Raw genomic sequence first — 19,084 nt, forward strand, 5'->3', positions numbered from 1 at the left:
AAACTCAAGTATGGATGGGTTTCTGCTGAGGGGCACCATGTAGCTGCCCTGTCAGATTTAGACCACTTGTCCCAAGCTCCTCAATGAAAGGCAAAAAACAGTCCTAGTTTTCTATTCCATGCAGCTAAACAGAAAAATGAATGATCTAGTTTCTCAAATAGATTCTAGGAAGACCTTTAGCTTTTGCTGGAATTCAGGGGCAGTTGTCCCAAGGAGTTGTTTCATTTATGAGGTAGTAACTAAGAGATTTCTGCTTTTGTTTGCAATGGTTTCCTGGACCTTCAGACATTTGTTTCCTCATTGAAGGAAACTTTGTGTCAAATTGAAAATATTTGATACTTAAGAAAATCTATATTGCTGCTGGAAAGCTAGTACTCATGTAAAGGTGCTTGTCTCACAGAGGTCAACCCCAATTCGATATCAGGGTACCACATATGTCCCCCAAACACCATGGAATGATCTGAACACCAAGCCAGTCATGATCCCTGAGCACCATCAGTTCCGACCCAGAACAAATAAAAGAACTACTACAGGAAACCAACTCAAGAGTGCAAGTTGACAATTAAATATCTCTCTCAGCATGCCAACTCACCAAAAGGGGGAGAAAATACTACATACACATTGCATATATGTGATACTGGGATCGAACCCAGTTCAGACGTATAAGGCATATGCTCTACCATTGATACCACTGAGCATCATTCTTACCATAACCACAAACACATATTTCTAAATGAGTAGGTTTTTTTTTTCTTTTCTTTCTTTTTTGTTTTTTTAATGTGGGGTTGGGCTCCACCTGGGAGTGCTTAGGGTTTGTTCCTGATTCTGTGCTCAGGGATCACTCTTAGTGATACTTGGAATCATAGATATTGCCAGAGATCAAAACAGGGAACCAGGCTTGGCTACAAACAAGACAAGTGCTTTCACTCCTTTACAATCTGTCTTTTCCCGAAATGAACATATTTTCAACAGCATTTAGAAACCATCAGAGAATACCATAGTAGACCAACTGATAGATATGTCTAGAGAACAAACATATGGCATTACTTCGGTAAAATAAAAAGCTCTATTGAAAAGCAGCATAAAAGAAAATTTTTAGAGCGAAAAAAGAAAAACAAATAATATACAATTACAACGAGTAACAAAGGTTCACAGTTGAAAAAATGAAATGCTTGTGAAATTACAGTTAATTTTATAAATCCCTACTAAATAGACAGTCTATATTTACTAAATATAACTCCAGGAAAAAAATAAAACAAACTAGTTGTCCTGTGTGCGATTTCTCAAGCGAGTGTGGTAGTCTCGGCCAGTGTTTCTCAGTCTGTGCTGACTGTGGCCCACTTCCAGACTAGCTTCCTCTACCTGGTCCCTGTCATAGCAGTTGGCCTCATCATCCCCCACCTGCCCCCAGACACATGTGATTCTCACATGTAGCCCATTTGGAATATCCCGGTTTACACTGTCTCAGTCACAAATGCTGGTTTGGAGGCCAGCATGACCTCAGGCGGCCACAAGAGACATGGAAATAGAATAGGGATTGTGTCCAGGACTCCGTGCCCAATACTGCAACCACAAAGCCCCTACCACCTCAAAGGAAGGCAGAGCTACATGCCCTTAAACAAAGTATCTCAAAGAAATGTAAATGGGGGCTTAAGGTGGAAGAAACTGGACTGAACCAATTTGTGCTGAGATGAATACCAGTGCTGACCCATCACTGACCTTTCACACTCATTTCAATACTAAATATCATGCTCTGGGTAGAGATTAGACATAATAAGGAGACGGGGTTTCTGTGAAGAAACTTTTGTATCCACTGAGCTTGTGAATTCAACTTCCTGTATCTTCTCTCCCCATGTGCTTAGGTGACACTCCATACCTACCTCTGACCCTTTCAAAATGCTCCTCATTATTTGGAGAACCAACCAAGACCCCTGTTCCATTATGATTCCCTAAGGCACAAACTTACAAGCAACAATGTCACCCTAAATTTCTTCATGTCCTTTTGACCCATTCTATAAGCTGAGAGTCAAAGGACCTGGAGGTCTAACACAAGTTTAGAATGAAATTAAATCACCTTTGCCTGAAAGTAATAAATCAGAGTTCTTGATCTCCTCCAAGGGTCTTGTACTTAGTTCGTGTTAACTGGGTGACCTTTCCCCTCTACACACATTCACGAATACCCACTTTCTACAAAGAGACAATCAGCAATCTTGTTTTTCTTTTTCCTTCCTTCCTTTCTTCCTTCCTTCCTTCCTTCCTTCCTTCCTTCCTTCCTTCCTTTCTTTCTTTCTTTCTTTCTTTCTTTCTTTCTTTCTTTCGCTTTTTAGGTCACACCTGGTGATGCACAGGGGTTACTCTTGGATCTGAACTCAGGAATTACTCCTGGAAGTGCCTAGGGGACCATATGGGATGCTGGAAATCGAACCCGGGTCAGCTGTGTGCAAGGAAAACACCCTACCCGCTGTACTATCGCTCCAGCCCCACAATCAGCAAAGTTAATGGTTAGGAAAATTCTACCTACCCAACTGCAGAGAAAACACATAATTGTTTCTTAAATTAAAGGTATATCTCTGTAGACAGAGCAACAGTACAGAGAGTAGAGTGCTTGCCTTGCATGTAGCCAACTGGGCTTCAATCTCCAGCATCACACATGGTTCCCGGAGCACAAGCAGGACTCATCCCCAAGCAGAGCCAGGAGTAAGCCCCAAGCACAGCTGGGTGTGACCCCAAACTCCCAAAATATATAAAAAAAATAAATTTACACATCTAACTGTATCCAAATATAGCTACCCAACTGCAGAGAAAATATGTAAGCATTTATTATGTTAATCAATCAAAAACACACCAGTTTAGGGGGCAGAGAGTAGTGCAGTTGCTGAGAAAACCTGCCCTGCAAGCACAATGACCTTGAGTCCCAAACCCTGTTATTCCTTGTGTGCAAGCACAGCATGGCAGCTCTGCTGCTGATCCCTGACACCACAAACAATTTTTCAGCTTTCTGGGATCACAATACAGAAAAGGGGTGTAACTTTTGGCAAGCCCTAGATCCAAAGAGGTTGTGTGTCCACAAACTCTGGTGAGCACATATGTGAGCAATGGTACACAGTGAGTACCATACCATGATGCATGCACCTCGCTTAATGAGTGCACTCTCTGGAGCACATGTGTACGAGCACTGCAAAGAGGAGTGCAAGCCTTGGTGAGCACCAGGCCTGGTGTTTAGCACCAGAGGCTGTGTGCAAACTCCTGTCATCTTAACAACAAAAAATGACAACCACTGCAACAATGGAGAAAGCAGAAGAGCAATGAGAGCAGAAATGTCAAATATTTGTTCTCAAAAATAGATCAGATCCAACTCTGTGACTGTCGAGAAACTAGAGTTCTACTTTGTGTCTTCTATTTTTTAGAACGCTCTCCCTGCACGTTCCTGAACGAAGTCTTTGTAAGATCATAGATCATTCCCCTCTCTGTCAGAACAGTCTTCTGACTCTGAGAAGAGCAAGAAGACAACAGGAGCAGGACAGGAAACAAGTCAGAAACACGTGCTTGATTTCAGACATTCTTCCAGCACAGGAGGAAAAATCTAGAAGCTGAAGCCCTTCTTGTCTCCCAGTGGGAACCATGCGGCTCCCTGGCCAGATGTGCACACTCAAACATTTAATTGTGTGCGTCATTTATTGCTACATGTTCTCAAAACTAACATATTTCCACCACAAGATTTTAACATTTGGAAAATAGCTGGGAAAAGAAAAGTCACCTAAATATTTAGAGTTGATACTGAAAATACAAGGGGGAAAATATTTACATGGTAGTCTGTGATTTTTCTGTATGAGCTCATCCACGAAGATTAGGAATTTTTCTTTTTCAATTGCCTGAAACTTCTATGATCTTGCTCTGGATAAAGCAGGGCAAGGACTCAAACCATTCCATGATGTTCTCACAAGCACTACAAAAATGAGGCTATGAATGACATGTTTAATAATTTCAATTAGACTGCATCTTTACCTAAGACAAATTGAGAATATACATTTTTGACATTTCACAAATGTTTGTGGTGTTATTATTCATAACAACCCCAAACTGATGATGACCCAAAGAAGCACCAAAAGGTGAACCAGATATGTCAATAGTAGCATATTTAGGCAACAGATTCTTAGTTGTAGCAAAACAACCATATTTCTGGGACTGGATAGATAGTACAATGGGTGGGGTACTTGCCTTACAAGTAACTCCTGAGCACAAAGACAGGAATAACCCCTGAGCATCGCCATGTGGGCCAAAACCAAAACAAAAGTTTCATATTTCTAACACATGCATCAAGTGTTTGACTCTACAAGTTATAGGTGGAGGAAGGCACAAAAGTAGAAATTTAAATCCTACTAATGTGAGAGGGAAGCTAAGCCATGGTGTTAAAAAATCACAGCAGCACTTGCTTCTGAAGAAATCAGGGGACAACAAATTGGAAAGAGTCTGAGAGATATTTCTGGGGTGACAGAATTGTTCTGGTATTTTGACTGACTGTTGTTAAACTAGTGAAGACATTCATCAAATGAACTGAGGAGCCAGAGAAACAGCTCAATGTGCTGAGTGCAAGTTTTGCATATGTGAAGCCTGGCACCTGTCCCCATATGGTCCCCTGCACCCCACCAGGAGTAAACCCCAAATGCAGAGCCAGGAGTAAGCCCTGATTACTGCTAGGTGTGGACCAAAAACAAAACAAAAGAGAAACAGAAAAATAAAACAAAAAAAATTGTTCTTGGAAAATAAGAAGAGGATTTTATATATTTACAAAAAGCAATTCCAGAAGTAACTGTTGACCAGAGCTGAGAGTAGTTTCTTTTTGACTATCCCATGTGTGGCCCAAACACGGTCCCTGGCCAAAAAAAAAAAAAAAGACTATATACATATATATATATATATATCAAGTAAGGTGCTGGAGCGATAGCACAGTGGTAGGGCGTTTGCCTTACATGCAGCCAACCTGGCCGACCCGAGTTCGATTCCTCTGCCCCTTTCGGAGAGCCCGGCAAGCTACCGAGAGTATCTCGCCCGCACGGCTGAGCCTGGCAAGCTACCTGTGTCGTATATGATATGCCAAACACAGTAACAATAAGTCTCACGAAGGAGACGTTACTGGGCCCACTCGAGCAAATCGATGAACAACGGGAGGACAGTGACAGTGACAGTGATATCAAGTAAGATACCCCATATGGTCCCCTGCACCCCACCAGGAGTAAACCCCAAATGCAGAGCCAGGAGTAAGCCCTGATTATTGCTAGGTGTGGCCCCAAAACAAAAGAGAAACAGAAAAATAGACCCCCCCCCAAAAAAAGTTGTTCTTGGAAAATAAGAAGAGGATTTTATATATTTACAAAAAGAGTGAGATGGGCTTTAAAAAATAATACAATCATGTCCAAAAAAAGTATTAGATGAAGAGACCGAGAACACAGAGAAAACAGACCTATATGAGAAAATTTAGGAGACACTGAAATTTACTACATGCTAAGCAACCACCACTATCTAATATGTGAGGATAAGAGGGCTAAGACATTTAAAAGCCTTTAAAACAGTGTGTGATTCAGTCAGTGGATCATTCAGATGGAACAGAAGACAATGTCCAGAAACAGGAGAGAGAAAGAGAGAGAGAGAGAGAGAGAGAGAGAGAGAGAGAGAGAGAGAGAGAGAGGTGTGAGATGGAAGGCTGCCACTAAGCCGGGACTGGATAAATGAAATAAAGGACAGATCCTTAGGAGAATTCATATCTCTGGTAATTATATTTATTCTTTTTTTCAAGTTGCAGAGAAGATTATTTTAAAGAAATGAAATTCAGACAGCTAAAATAGAAAATAGACACCAATGATGTCATGTTAAGAGCACCTTGACCATTAAATGAACAAAGAGAAATTCTACTGTACAGGTTTTTCAGCAGAGTTAAAGTTTTCAGTGAATAACAGACCACCACTTGGTACAAGTTACCAACAGAAACATCATCATGGCACCCAGAGTTTGCTAACCAGCTTGGAAGTACAAGGGTTAAACCCACATGCTGAGGTGACATCAGGAAAGACAAAGAAGTTCATGCTGAGGTGGCCATTGAATTGCCACCACTAGTTTCTTACTTTGTGATTAAAATATAACTCCCACTTGTTTAAATCAAGTTTCCTGAGATTTCCTTCTCCATAAAGCAAACACAGATGCAACTGATAATTTTAAACAGATGGTATGATTGTATTCCGCAGTACATTACAAACCAATAAAAATGTAGCTGTTTGATTTTCACTTCAGACATTGGAAATGAACTAGACCAACTACTTTGTCTTTTGAATAAAGTAACCCTTAAATAAATAATTCACTTATGTTGACTACACGTAAAAAAAATCCTTCTGTGGGCCGGAACGACAGATAGTACAGCTGGTAGGATGTTTGCCTTGCACATGGTTGACCTGGGTTCAATTCTCAGCATCTCATTTGGTCCCAGGAGCACTGCCAGGAGTGATTCCTGAGTGCAGAGCCAGGAGTAACCCATGACCCAAAAAATAAAGCCAAAACCAAAAAACGCCTTCTTTAATATGAACCAGTGATACTTGAAGACCAGGTTGTAAACCTTCTATGAAAGCACAGATTTAGTGGCATATGTGACTTTAGAGTCAAGGATTAACTATATGCAATAATACACGATTAGATTATTTCCTTATTATAAAAGGCTTTATTGGTAAAACAACACATTGGATATTAAGGAAATAAAATATTGGTGGGATCTCTTTTAATTGATCTACTGAGGTGCAACTGACATCTAATTAACTGTACATATTTTGTTTTGTTTTGGGGACACATCCAGTGGTGCTCAGGGTTAACTCCTGACTCTGTGCTCAAGGATCATCCTGGCAGGGCTCAAGAAACCAAATGGGGGGCTGGAGCTATAGTACAGCGAGTAGGGCATTTGCTTTGCACGGGGCCAACCCAGGTTTGATTCCCAGCATCCCATATGGTCTCCTAAGCACTGCCAGGAATAATTCTCTAGTGCAAAGCCAGGAGAAGCCCCTGTGCATAGCCAGGTGTGACCCAAAAGGCTTGTCACTGTCCTCCCATTGTTCATTGATTTGCTTGAGCAGGTCCATTAACGTTTCCATTTTGAGACATGTTGTTACTGTGTTTGTCATATTGAATACATCATGGGTAGCTTGCCAGGCAAGATACTCTCGGTAGCTTGCTGGGCTCTCTGAGAGGGGCTGAAGAATCGAACCCAGCTTGGCTGGGCTGGCTGCGTGCAAGGCAAACGCCCTACCACTGTGCTATCACTTCAGCCCAACCCAGAAAGAAAGAAAAAAACCCAAATGGAATGCAAGGACCGAACCCAATTGGCAGCATGCACATAGCTAGAGAATAAACAGAGCCAGGTTGAGGGCAAGTAGGGTTGGAGTACACGGCTCTCATGTGCAAAGTCCTGAGTGTGATGCCTAGAATTGCAGGTCCCCTAAGCAGTTCCTCCTGCCTCACCCCCAGAATGCACAGAATGCTGGCATTGAATGCTCAGGACCCCACAACCAAACCAAAGAGTAGAGCTAGGACACTGGTCACTACTTGAGAAGCTTCATATAACCCCCTCTCCACAAAAATTAGTAAAGATTATAAAGTATCTTATTGATGAGTTCCGACAGAGACCTTTGAAATCATACCACTGTAGCCAAGACAATAAACAAAGGAGCACCCTCAAATATTCTGCTCATGTCCATCAAGATTGCTTCTTCCACTCCAAGGTCTTGTGCAGACCCTGTTTCTCTTTTCTCTCTAGAGGTTAGTTTACATTCTCTACAGTTTTGTATAAATTGATTTTTAAAAGGGGCCATACCCAGAGGTCTCAGGACTTACTCCAAGCTCTGCAGTCAAGGATCATACTTGGTGGGGCTCTGGGTACCATATGGGGTACCAGGAATAAAACACAGGTCAACCATGTGCAAAACAAGTGAATTAACCCCTATACTATGCCTTTGGACTCTTGGTGGGTTTTTTTCTTTGGGGGGGGGGGGTTTCGATTCTTTAGAATAGCATAATTATTTTGAGGTTCATCTACTTTTATTAAAGGTTCTTTGTTTTTTTTTTTAATGCTGCGTGTTATTCCACTGTGTGACTATACACACACCACAACTTGCTCATCCATTTACTTAAATAAAACTGGGCTATTTTCCAGTTTGGAACTATTTATGGTAAATGACTTTGTATGCTATGTTCTTTCTGTGGAATGACTGTTTTATGGAGATATATGCTAAAGATTTCTAAAACAACCAGATTATTTTTCTAAGTAGGTAAGCTAGTTCACATCTCTACTAATAATATTATTGTTCTACTTACTCTCCATCCTTAGTATCAGTTGATACAGTAGTCAAATTGTAGCCACTCAAAAGGCTATATAGAAATAATATCTGGGGGTATGGTGCCAACAGCAGGGCAATCTGTACCTGTGAGGCGAGTGTATCAGCAGCCTGATGGCACCGTCAGACTTTCAGATACCCCAAAATTGCTGCTGTGCCTTTGGCCAGTTCCCAAAAACTTGGGGCAAAGTTTACCAAGAAAGTAAACAGCCAAAAGTTAGGTACGTGGGAGACACACCCACAGACCACCTGCAGCTCAGCTATATAATTGGAGGCATGGCCTCTCTGGTTCCTGATCGAACTGCTTAACATCAAGGGAGAGAAAAGACAGCAAGCAGACCCAGACATGGGAATGTTCAGGAGAAAGTTGCCATTGGTGTTTCTAAGTTATGTTCTCCTCAGGACTGTCTGACATGTCATTCCTCAGAATAAGGTGGAGTAGAAGCCCAGAAGCCCAGAGACTCAGAAACAAATCATGAAACCCAGTGGCTTTTGGTAGAAATGCGTCCAGTCCCTGAAGTAGGTTACTGGCTGTGGGCCACCCAAGTGGGAATAGGTTTCGTGCCTTGGCCTGCTCCCCCTGGCGGCCCGGTGTCCGCCATCTTCCAGAGGACACTGGACACTCAGGTTTGGGCCTCACAGGATGGGGGTGGAGCCGGCCCTTTCCTCCTTGTCCTAACAAGACCCCGAGTCGCCAACCACTAACGGTCTTTCTGGCTCCTGATCAAGCTGCTTAACGGCCATCATCCAAGACTCAGGAACAAATCTCGGAATCCAGAAGGTTTTGGCAGAAATCCCTCCAGATTTAAGTGTTAAAATTTCAGAATTTCAAAATCACACAGCCACTACTGCAACCACGCGACATCATATGTTATTCATAACCAGCAATAGAAAACAAATTGTCTACTGTTGCCTTTTCAGCAGATCTGAGTATTGGGGTAAAATCTCAAATAATAATGGTGGGTCTGGTGTCAAAATATTGAATGTGATCAAAGTAGAAAGAGAGTTATGCGGAAATCATCTGTCCCACAGGTAGGGTGAGGATGTGGGATGGGGATATATTGGGGTTTTTGGTGGTGGAGGATGGGCACTGGTGAAGGTATGGGTGTTTCATTGTATGACTGAGACTTATACCCAAAAGCTTTGTAACTGCTCTCACGCTGATTCAATAAATAAAATTATAAAAAATGAAAAAAAAAAGAAATAATATCTAGAGGCTTTGCTTTCATTTCCATGATCACTAATGATACCAAGAAACTTTCCATGAGCCAGTTACATAGATTTTCCATCTACATATTTGCTTTGGTAAAGTGTCTATTCAAATCTCTTGCCTATTTAAAAAATATAGAGAAAGAACAAAGAAAACTCAGCATATGTTCCCCAAAGAAAAAGTTGGTCTGGGTCTGCTTTCTGGTGTAGAGGGTTGATGTCTGGGTCAGTGATGGGAGCAGAAGACTGGCAATATACTAGCAGGCAGCAAATTATAGATTATTTTTAATATCAAAAGTAATTTTTAAAATATTTCTATAAACATTAAACTACTACATAATGCTCCTTCAAAGTGAGTCTCTCCACCATCATGAGTGCAGTAACAGACCCATCAGAACTCACAAGTCTGCTTTATTTTTTCTCTATGCAAGGAAGTTATGAGAGAACTATAAAAATGGAAAAACAAATTGTGAAATTGACTATATAACATCAAGGGAGAGAAAAGACAGCAAGCAGACCCAGACATGGGAATGTTCAGGAGAAAGTTGCCATTGGTGTTTCTAAGTTATGTTCTCCTCAAGACTGTCTGACATGTCATTCCTCAGAATAAGGTGGAGTAGAAGCGGCTATAGGGAGAGAGATGGTGGGAACAGAGAGGCACTGGACATGGGAGCCTAACGTATCATCCATAGGGACAGCACTGACTGTCACCTGAGCTGGGCCAACAACAGACAACCTGAGGATGTTTCCTGCTCAACAGGGAGACCAGTGGTTCTATGGTTTCAACATTCTTTTAAGAATTACTTTCAGACAAAAGCCAAAAGGCACTGGTTTTCTGAATATGGATGTTTGCATGGAGCGTGCAGTTAATAACTACGAAAAACTCAAATAAATGAACTAAAGATACTTAGCATGTTGACAGTTATGGTTATCAAACTATCTAAATTATGTTGCACTGTTTTGAAGTTTTGCGTGTTTGTCCAGAGAGATTGACATTCAAAATGATTCTGCTCTAACTTACCAAGGAACCACTGGTGTTGATAATGCCTGGCAGTTCTTTGTTCGCCTGGGTATCATCCAACTGAGCAGTAGGATTTTCAGATGCATCCCCTGGCTAATGAGAGAAATACAAGCCATTTTTATCCAGGTTTATCTTTACTGTGTAACTGCTGATATTCAATTATACATTACCTTAGAATCTGTATCCACATGATATATCAGAATGGAGCTAATGTACATCAGTAAGCAGATTAACCAATCTGTCCATAATTACATGATCTCTGTATGTCTATACTCTAATAGAAAGTGGTCTTGAAAGCTGACACTACCACCTGCTTGCCAAAACCCCATTTTTTCTTACTAATATCATAATTTTTTTCTTCAAATGTTGTGTTTCTAACTTAAAAAAAATCTGTGTGCAATCATGTGAAGGTCATATCCAAAAATTATTCATTCTATCAATGTGAAAATTCAGGCGCTGGAATATCCAGGAAGGCTAAAGCTTTCTTCTTAGTAAAGATGGAATTAGCTGGTTTATGTTTTTTTCACAACATGGTACCTGTGATGTTCATATATCCAATAATCATTAAATACTAGTCTGTATTCTGATTGGAATAGAGTGGAAAAGTAAATAATTTTGGAGGACAGTACTGGGTCTATCAACAATGCAAACTTGAAGAATGTCATCTGGATTTAATTGGGGGTTGCACTGAATCTATAGAATAATTTAGGTAGGTCATAATTTTGAAAACTTTGATTCTTCCATGAGCACAAAATATTTTTTGAAGAAAATAAATATATATCCTATATTTTTGGAATTGCAAAAAAATATATATAATATTTTGACTAAAAAGATGCTACAAGTAGAAAAAATTTTAAGAATCTTTGGCTTAGAGAGCCTGCCTTGCAAATGTATGGTCATGAGTTTAACACCCTGGTGCCCCACATGTTCGAAACATGATCCTGAATGTCTGCTGGCTGCAGTCACTGGTGCCACAATTTATTTTCTAGCTATACATCATGCTGCCATGTGTAGCTACAAAATTTACAAGCTACACAACTAAAAAGAGCTGCACATGCCACAGCCTGGGAGTGTGAACCAGTGATTGTGTGCACAAGAACTATAGTGACTCTGGCAAGCACCACAATCAAAATTCATGCTCAAGTAAGTGTGGAACAACCAAAGAGCACAGCCACCAACAAAACAAAACCAACCTCAGGGAGGGCTTCCGTCAGGTTTGCTAGCACCTGATGTGTGACCCGCATGAAGTCCATAGCTCAGATGTGCCATGGGCGTGGACAACCTCCCTCCCCATACCCCCAGCTCCTTACAGGGGCTACATCAGCAACAAATAGAATGGAGGGGTGGAGCATATCAAGCAAATTGAGAGTGGCTAATTTAGAGACATTCATACAAAACTTAGAATCCAGGATCTCTAAAATCAGGCAGACAAAAATCCCCAACATATAAAGTAGAAAAAGTCACAGACAATTGATACAATGGAAGAGATAAGAGCTTAATCTAAACCAAAAGAAATGAACAACTTTTTTTAAAAAAAGAATCCCATGTCTGATGACAGCTGAAATCTCTAACAAAGAAGAAGAATGTAAAAGGCCTCCAGAAACGTTAATACTGAGACCTAAGATTCAATATCTTGAGCTGCACCAACCTCTGGTACATGGAAAGTCAGGAATAATGAAAAAGTGAGTTTTCTTCCCTACTCGGCTTCCCCTCACATGGTTCCCCAGTCAAACAATGCTTCTATCTAGGGAGCCAGACAGAGTGCTTCCTTATCACTGGGGCAGGAGTTTCAATTCCTGGTCAGCTCATGCAGTTCTTCCCACAAACCCTCTGTGACAACCAGAGGTACCCAGCCTTTTTGACACCTCAGAGCTTGCCTTGGTATTTCACAGATTCTGGTTGTCCGCTAAGTTCCCAAGTATACATCACCAGGAGTGATGGCCCTGTGTGATGTCCAGTATCCCCTATTCCTAGGAGGTGAGAGTAGCTGTAAATCTCAGTGTTGAGGGTATGTGTTCATTGACCATGAGTCAGGAGTGGTAAAATTCCACAGCAGGTTCATAATTTGAAAGTATGTGTCTACTTTGACTGAGGGGAGAGTCTGTGGCTGCTGTAAAGTGGAATGATAGGAAGTTAGCAACAAACACCTCAGCAAAGCATCCTGGTTTTACAAAAAATAGGTTTTACAAAAATCTCTGAACTGGAATAACGCCTAAAATCAAACACCTGCTAATAAGTCAACAGAAATGAAGGGTGCTGATAAAATAGAGTTGATGTTCTTATAGAAAATATCATTAACTAGGGTGTGGGGAATTACAGACAAAGTCTGCAATCAGGATTGTTGACAGCCCTGCTGAAGAAAATCTACCTCCAGACTTCAATATACCTCAGTCAACAGAAAAGTCACCAGGATACAATCTGTGACTAGCAGAATCTACAAACCTCTACATCCAAACCAACATTCATCAGAATTTTGGAAGGTACTAGGTCCTAGCCTGTGTTGGAACAATCACAAGATTTAGATAGCATGACCTGAATAAAATGCATGTACAATGAAAATAAAAGATATAAGAACTAGACAAACCTCATTATGACTATGATCCTCAGGAAAGTTTCAAGGAGAAACAAAGCTATTCTTAACAGAATCCCTCTATCTCTCTAGAAAGGACATATAAGTAGAGCTGAAGAGAAGGAAATATATTTAAGAATAATAGACGAAAGCCACTCACTGCAAATATTCTACTTCCATAAATCCAAGTGGAGGCAAATATTTTCCCCCTCAGCTGAAACCTTTCTACATCTATAGCTCAGGGAACACCATTTCATGCCTCACGTCAAACAGTACAGATCATGGGTGGTATGAGAATCACTAATTTCCTTGTTGATTCCTGAGTCTAACAATTTTCTTCACATTTATAAGATAAATAGCCCCCAGTTACGCTGACTTCCCTACAATAATTACTTTTTTAACCTCCTGCACAGCGGGTAGGGCATCTGCCTTGCACACGGCCAACATGGCCGACCCGAGTTCGATTCCTCCGCCCCTCTCGGAGAGCCCGGCAAGCTACCAAGAGTATCCGATATGCCAGACACAGTAACAACAAAGTCTCCAATGGAGACGTTACTGGGCCCGCTCGAGCAAATCGATGATCAACGGGAGGGCCTTTACTTTACTTTACTTAACCTCCTTTATCTTGATTCCCCTTGCTTTCTTACCAGTTGGCCATTTCTGCAGGGAATTGCTGAAATTCCTTCTTCATCCAGGTTTTCATCCAAAGGAGAAGGCGGACTACAGCAAACATCATTTGGCTATGAAGAAAAATGAAAGTTTATTTTTACTCAGGTGTACTCTCCAAAAGCCCTGTGCATTCATTCAGGTGTTATGCATATATGCACATGCACGCAAATTCATGGAGATAACATGGCTGAGATCACTGGCTTAAGCCAACCTGAGAGCCCATTGTGAGTCAAGCAAGATGCTCTTTGTTGGGGATTAGGGCAGGCCTCCCCCAAATATGTCAAAGTGGCAAAATGATTATTTGAACTTAAGTCACTGAAAGAACAGCCAGCGTAGGAGCACTGTAATATTCCTTTGTGCTTGTAAGTAGAGTACATATTCTCCATATGAATCTCCTTCTCTCTGAAACTTCTCTCTGGAAAGGCAGAAGCATCTTATCATCAGGAATAATGAATTTAGAAACTCCAGGAAGCTATATAGTAAGTGAATTATGTTATTTCTTCCCAAATCTATCCCAAAGCTTAGAATTTTGTAATCCCAAACTTTTATTTCCTATCAATTCTTCTTTGTTTAAATCAGGAGCGATAGCACAGTGGTAGGGCGTTTGCCTTGCACGCAGCCAGCCCGGCCGAGCTAGGTTCAATAGTATCTCGCCCGCATGGCAAAGCCTGGGAAGCTACCCGTGACGTATTTGATATGCCAAATACAGTAACAACAATTCTCAAAATGGAGATGTTACTGGGCCCACTCGAGCAAATCGATGGACAAGGGGAGGATAGTGGTTTTGTTTGTTTTGTTAAATGCTTTAAGTTTCACTGTCCTAGACCACAGGTTTCTAGGGCCACCATATCTATGAAACAAGTAAAAAAAATCTAAAAGAAAAATTTTTTTCCATTCTCCATCTCCATGGCAGATACTGTCCACTGCTTACCAAAACCTAATTCTTATGAATATGGTCCCCCACCCACACACACACACACACACACCCACACACACACACACACACGCATCCTCTCTGAAACTTCTGTGTCCAATTTTTTAAAGAAACTACTGCCTGGCCTCTCTTGCAGCTAAGGATGTTCCAGTAATGTTTCTGGCAATGACAAGTGAGTGAGATTCTACTAAGCCACACTTCTAGGAAATTATAGTCAGAAGAACAGATTAAGTTGCTACAAATTCATTGATTACTAGTAACATGATATGAGCAGCCAACCATAGGCCAGCCAACTTGGAAGCAGAATAGAGGCCACATAGGAAAGGTAAATGGGTGAAAAGAAAGAGGCTGAAGAAAAACAACTACTTATGTGTGTAGGCTTGGACAAAGGAGCTCTCATCCACTGATGATGACAATGTCATCTGTTTGTAACACTTAATACAATACCAAAGATATGAAAACTACCCAAATGCCCACTAAAGATTACTGAACCAAGAAATTGTGGCAAGCACTATGGAAAATTATGCAACTCTGAAAAAGGATAGAACCCATGCAATTTGCAGCAATATGGATAGAACTAGAGGATATTATGCTGAGTGAAGTCAAAGGAAAGGGATACATATAGGATGGTCTCTCTCATGTGTGGGGCTTAAAAATACACAGCAGAGCAGCAACAAAGGATCAAAGGCAGCAATCTGAAAAAGTGAAACACAAAACTGAGTGTATGAGGGTTTGGGTGGGCTGAAAGGGAGAACATTTCGGTACAATAGTGATGAGTGTGGCTTTGAAATTATGTACACATGAATAAATCATTGACAGTATTGTAAATCAAAGTACTTAAATCAATAAAAATAGAATGTGTTTTAAATGATTGTGATTTTATCTGTCACTGTCACTGTCCTCCCATTGTTCATTGATTTGCTTAAGCAGACCCAGTAATGTCGCCGTTGTGACACTTGTTATTGTGTTTGGCAAATTGAATATGTCACGGGGAGCTTGTCAGGCTTTGTCATGCAGGCGAGATACTCTCGGTAGCATGCCAGGTTCTCTGAGACGGGAGGAGGAATCAAATCTGGGTCAGCCAGGTCCGTCGCTTGCAAGGCAAACGCCCTACCTGCTGTGCTATTGCTCCAACCCAATTTTATCTGTACTGACAGCTAAAATAAGAGTCCCACCTTTAACTGATAATGAATTTGAAACTAAAATAACTATTCTCAGCTAGATAAGTAACTTATGGTAATATGTTATTCATATCTTCTGGATATAAGAAACACACATTTGGTCACTGGATTTCTGCCTTTGGTGACTAGCACTGCAGACCTTGTGTTACACATCTAGAAGATTAGCATCTATGATTTACTGTATAATGGTTCTACTAAACAGGTATTAAACATTTCTAAAAGTTAAATTTATTGAATACTTTATGAGAGTATAACAGTTCATTTTAGACCATACAAATGAATGTTTTTTACTTTGCTCATAGTTTCAGTTTTCAGTAAAGATCATGTATTCTATAATACTTAAAAACATTCATTTTGAAAGGAACAAATACTATGAAGAATTAATGTTAAGGAAATTGGAAAAAACGTACAGGCATATAGCTCTACTTGCACGCACAGTATACAGGAACATCAACATCAAATTAATTCCTGACATTGCATGGACTTTGGGCACCACTCTGAGCAATCCCTGAGCACTGATCTGGGAACAGTCTCTGAACATTTCCAGGCATGGTCCAAAAGGGAAAAGGAAATAGGGACAGAAGAAAGAGTACAATGAAAAAAAAAAAACTCCAAAAAAACGGGGTTAAAAAAGAAAAGAAAAAAAAGAACGCTGGACCAAGAAAGTAAAAATACCATTTTCTCCTCCCATACAAATCATTAAAGTGTAAAAAGATAAAACCTTGTTCAAAAGTAGAACTAAAAGTCACAAAACATTTCCATTTGCAGAACAAATTTTTTTAATCTTATTGAGAGAGAAAAGTCAAGCAAGCATTATTTTTATAAGGTTAAAGGAAAACTTCAGGCTGAAAAAAGTGTACAGAGAAATGTGTAGAAGCAAATGCTGATCCAGAGAAACCTAGGATGAAAATGGAAAGTGCAGAAAGGCATCCCCCAAGTGAGAAGACAAAGACAAAAGTAATTAAAGAATGTTTATCTGCATGGTGAGGTCAGGAAAAGTTTCCTCCCTCTATCACTGAAAAGCAGCATCAACTAAATGTAACTCCAGGATAAAACCCAAGAAGGGGGCCGGAACAACAGTACATTAAGTAGGGTGCTTGCCTTGCATGTGGCTGAACTAGTTTCCCAGATGTTACCTGATCCAAGCCAGGACACAGTATCACTAGGAATGATTCTGGAGCACAGAGCCAGGTATTAAGTGCTGAGCACTGCTGGATGTGGCACAAAAATAGAGAAAAAATGAAGAAAATTGATTTATAATTCTTCAGCATTCTCATTACATTGCCTTTGATACCATATTTAGGATTTTAAAGTGGGATGTGAGTGACAATGACTCTGAGAAATTTCATCTCTCATACAGACCCAAACTTCTATTCACAATACTCTGAGGGGAGCAAATGGTCTGTAACTTCAGAGGAAACTGTCATTACCTAGAACTATTAATCTATTCTAGCCTTCGCTTAATAAAAAGACATCAATAACTAAGGATCAAAATCAACTGAAAAATGGCAATGGAAGAGGAAAATAATGATGGCAGAAATAAGTGGGGAAGCCGGAAGGATAGTATAGAGGGTAGGACATTTTCCTTGCACGTGGCCAACCTGGGTTTGGTTCTCGGCATCCCATATGGTCCTCCAAGCACTGGCAGAAGTAATTCCTCCTGCGTGCAGAGCGAGGAGTAACTCCTGAGAATTGCTGGGTGTGACCCCAAAATACAGTGGGGGCGGGGAGGGGGGGAATAATTTCGAGTAAGTGAATGTCCCTCTAGGAAATATTAATTTAAGGAAAACGAGAAAAACATGAAATTTAAGGTTTAATTCAGTTAATCCCTTTGGAGTAATGAGGAACTATTGCAGAAAAGACAGGAAAATTAGGGGAAAATCAAGTGATATTTCAGGAAATCAGTAATATGACTAAGTTTTTAAATCAACAAGAAGCAGAAAAATTAATAAAACCATGGATAAATGACTAATATAAAAAAATGCAGTCAACTCAGGGATCTAGCTTAGCAGGGGAGTAGTTGCCTTACACACACACACATACACACACACACACACACACGCACACACCACACAGTGTAAAAAATCAATTGAAAAGCTATCTAAGAATGCAAAATAAACTCACAAACAAAACCTGGAAAAGAATATATGGGTGAAATCTAGGCAATGCAATGCAGGAATCACAAAGGAGATAAAACAAATGACTAAATACTTGTTTTAAATGTTTGAAGTAGAGCAGGAGTTGTAGCACAGTAGGGAGGGCTCTGCCTTGCATTTTCAGGTAGGCTCTAACCCCAGCATCTTAGATGGTTCTCAGAGCAATCCAGGCCCAAGCCAAGCTGTATGACCAACCAAGAATTTGAACTGTCAGGCCTAGTATCATAGGCAGTTGTCCTTCCTGTCCCCTCACCCCCAGTTGTGTTGGAGGTGGCTCTTATTAAAAATAATAATAAAGGGAGGATGGGGTGAGGAGGTAAGAGAAATGCTGGGATTGTCTGTGGTGGAGGGTGGGCACTGGTGAAGGGATGGGTACTCGAGCATTGTATGACTGAAACACAAGCACAGAAATATGTAAATCTAAAGCTGTAACTCACGGAGATTCACTAATAAAAATTTTTTAAAAATGTTAATAAAAAAGTAAAAAAATGACAAAGCTAAACAATAAAAATAAAACTGATATGAACATTGTACCTTCCTCAGTAATGAGAAGATAATAAATATCTTCAAAATTCTAGAAGAAGTTGATTTTGTTTGTGGCATTTCATGTACAAAAAACCCCACACCTAGTATTCTGTGTATATTTGTGTACATATGTGTATGTGTGTGTGTGTAATATTTCTGAATCTATGTCTTCACTGTCACTGTCACTGTCCTCCCGTTGTTCATCGATTTGCTCGAGCGGGCCCAGTAACGTCTCCATTGTGAGACTTGTTGTTACTGTGTTTGGCATAATGAATATGTCATGGGTTGCTTGCCAGGCTTTGCCATGCGGGCGAGATACTCTCGGTAGCTTGCGGGGCTCTCCGAGGGGGCAGAGGAATCGAACTCGGGTCAGCCGTGTTGGCTGCGTGCAAGGCAAACGCCCTACCCGCTGTGCTCTCACTCCAGCATGGTATGCACATTGTTCTGAATC

General features: G+C 40.6%; 1 protein-coding gene across 1 annotated transcript in view; it reads right to left on the minus strand.

The window, feature by feature from the left end:
* Positions 1-19,084, minus strand: part of ARHGAP28 (Rho GTPase activating protein 28) — a 189,635-nt gene that overhangs the window by 45,109 nt on the left and 125,442 nt on the right. Inside the window, exon 4 of the mRNA XM_056138240.1 lies at positions 10,600-10,692. Coding sequence (XP_055994215.1) covers positions 10,600-10,692 — 93 coding nt within the window. The remainder of the gene's footprint in view (positions 1-10,599; positions 10,693-19,084) is intronic.

Source organism: Sorex fumeus, unplaced genomic scaffold (genome assembly GCF_029834395.1).
Source record: "Sorex fumeus unplaced genomic scaffold, SorFum_2.1 ptg000128l, whole genome shotgun sequence".
NCBI lineage: Eukaryota > Metazoa > Chordata > Mammalia > Eulipotyphla > Soricidae > Sorex > Sorex fumeus.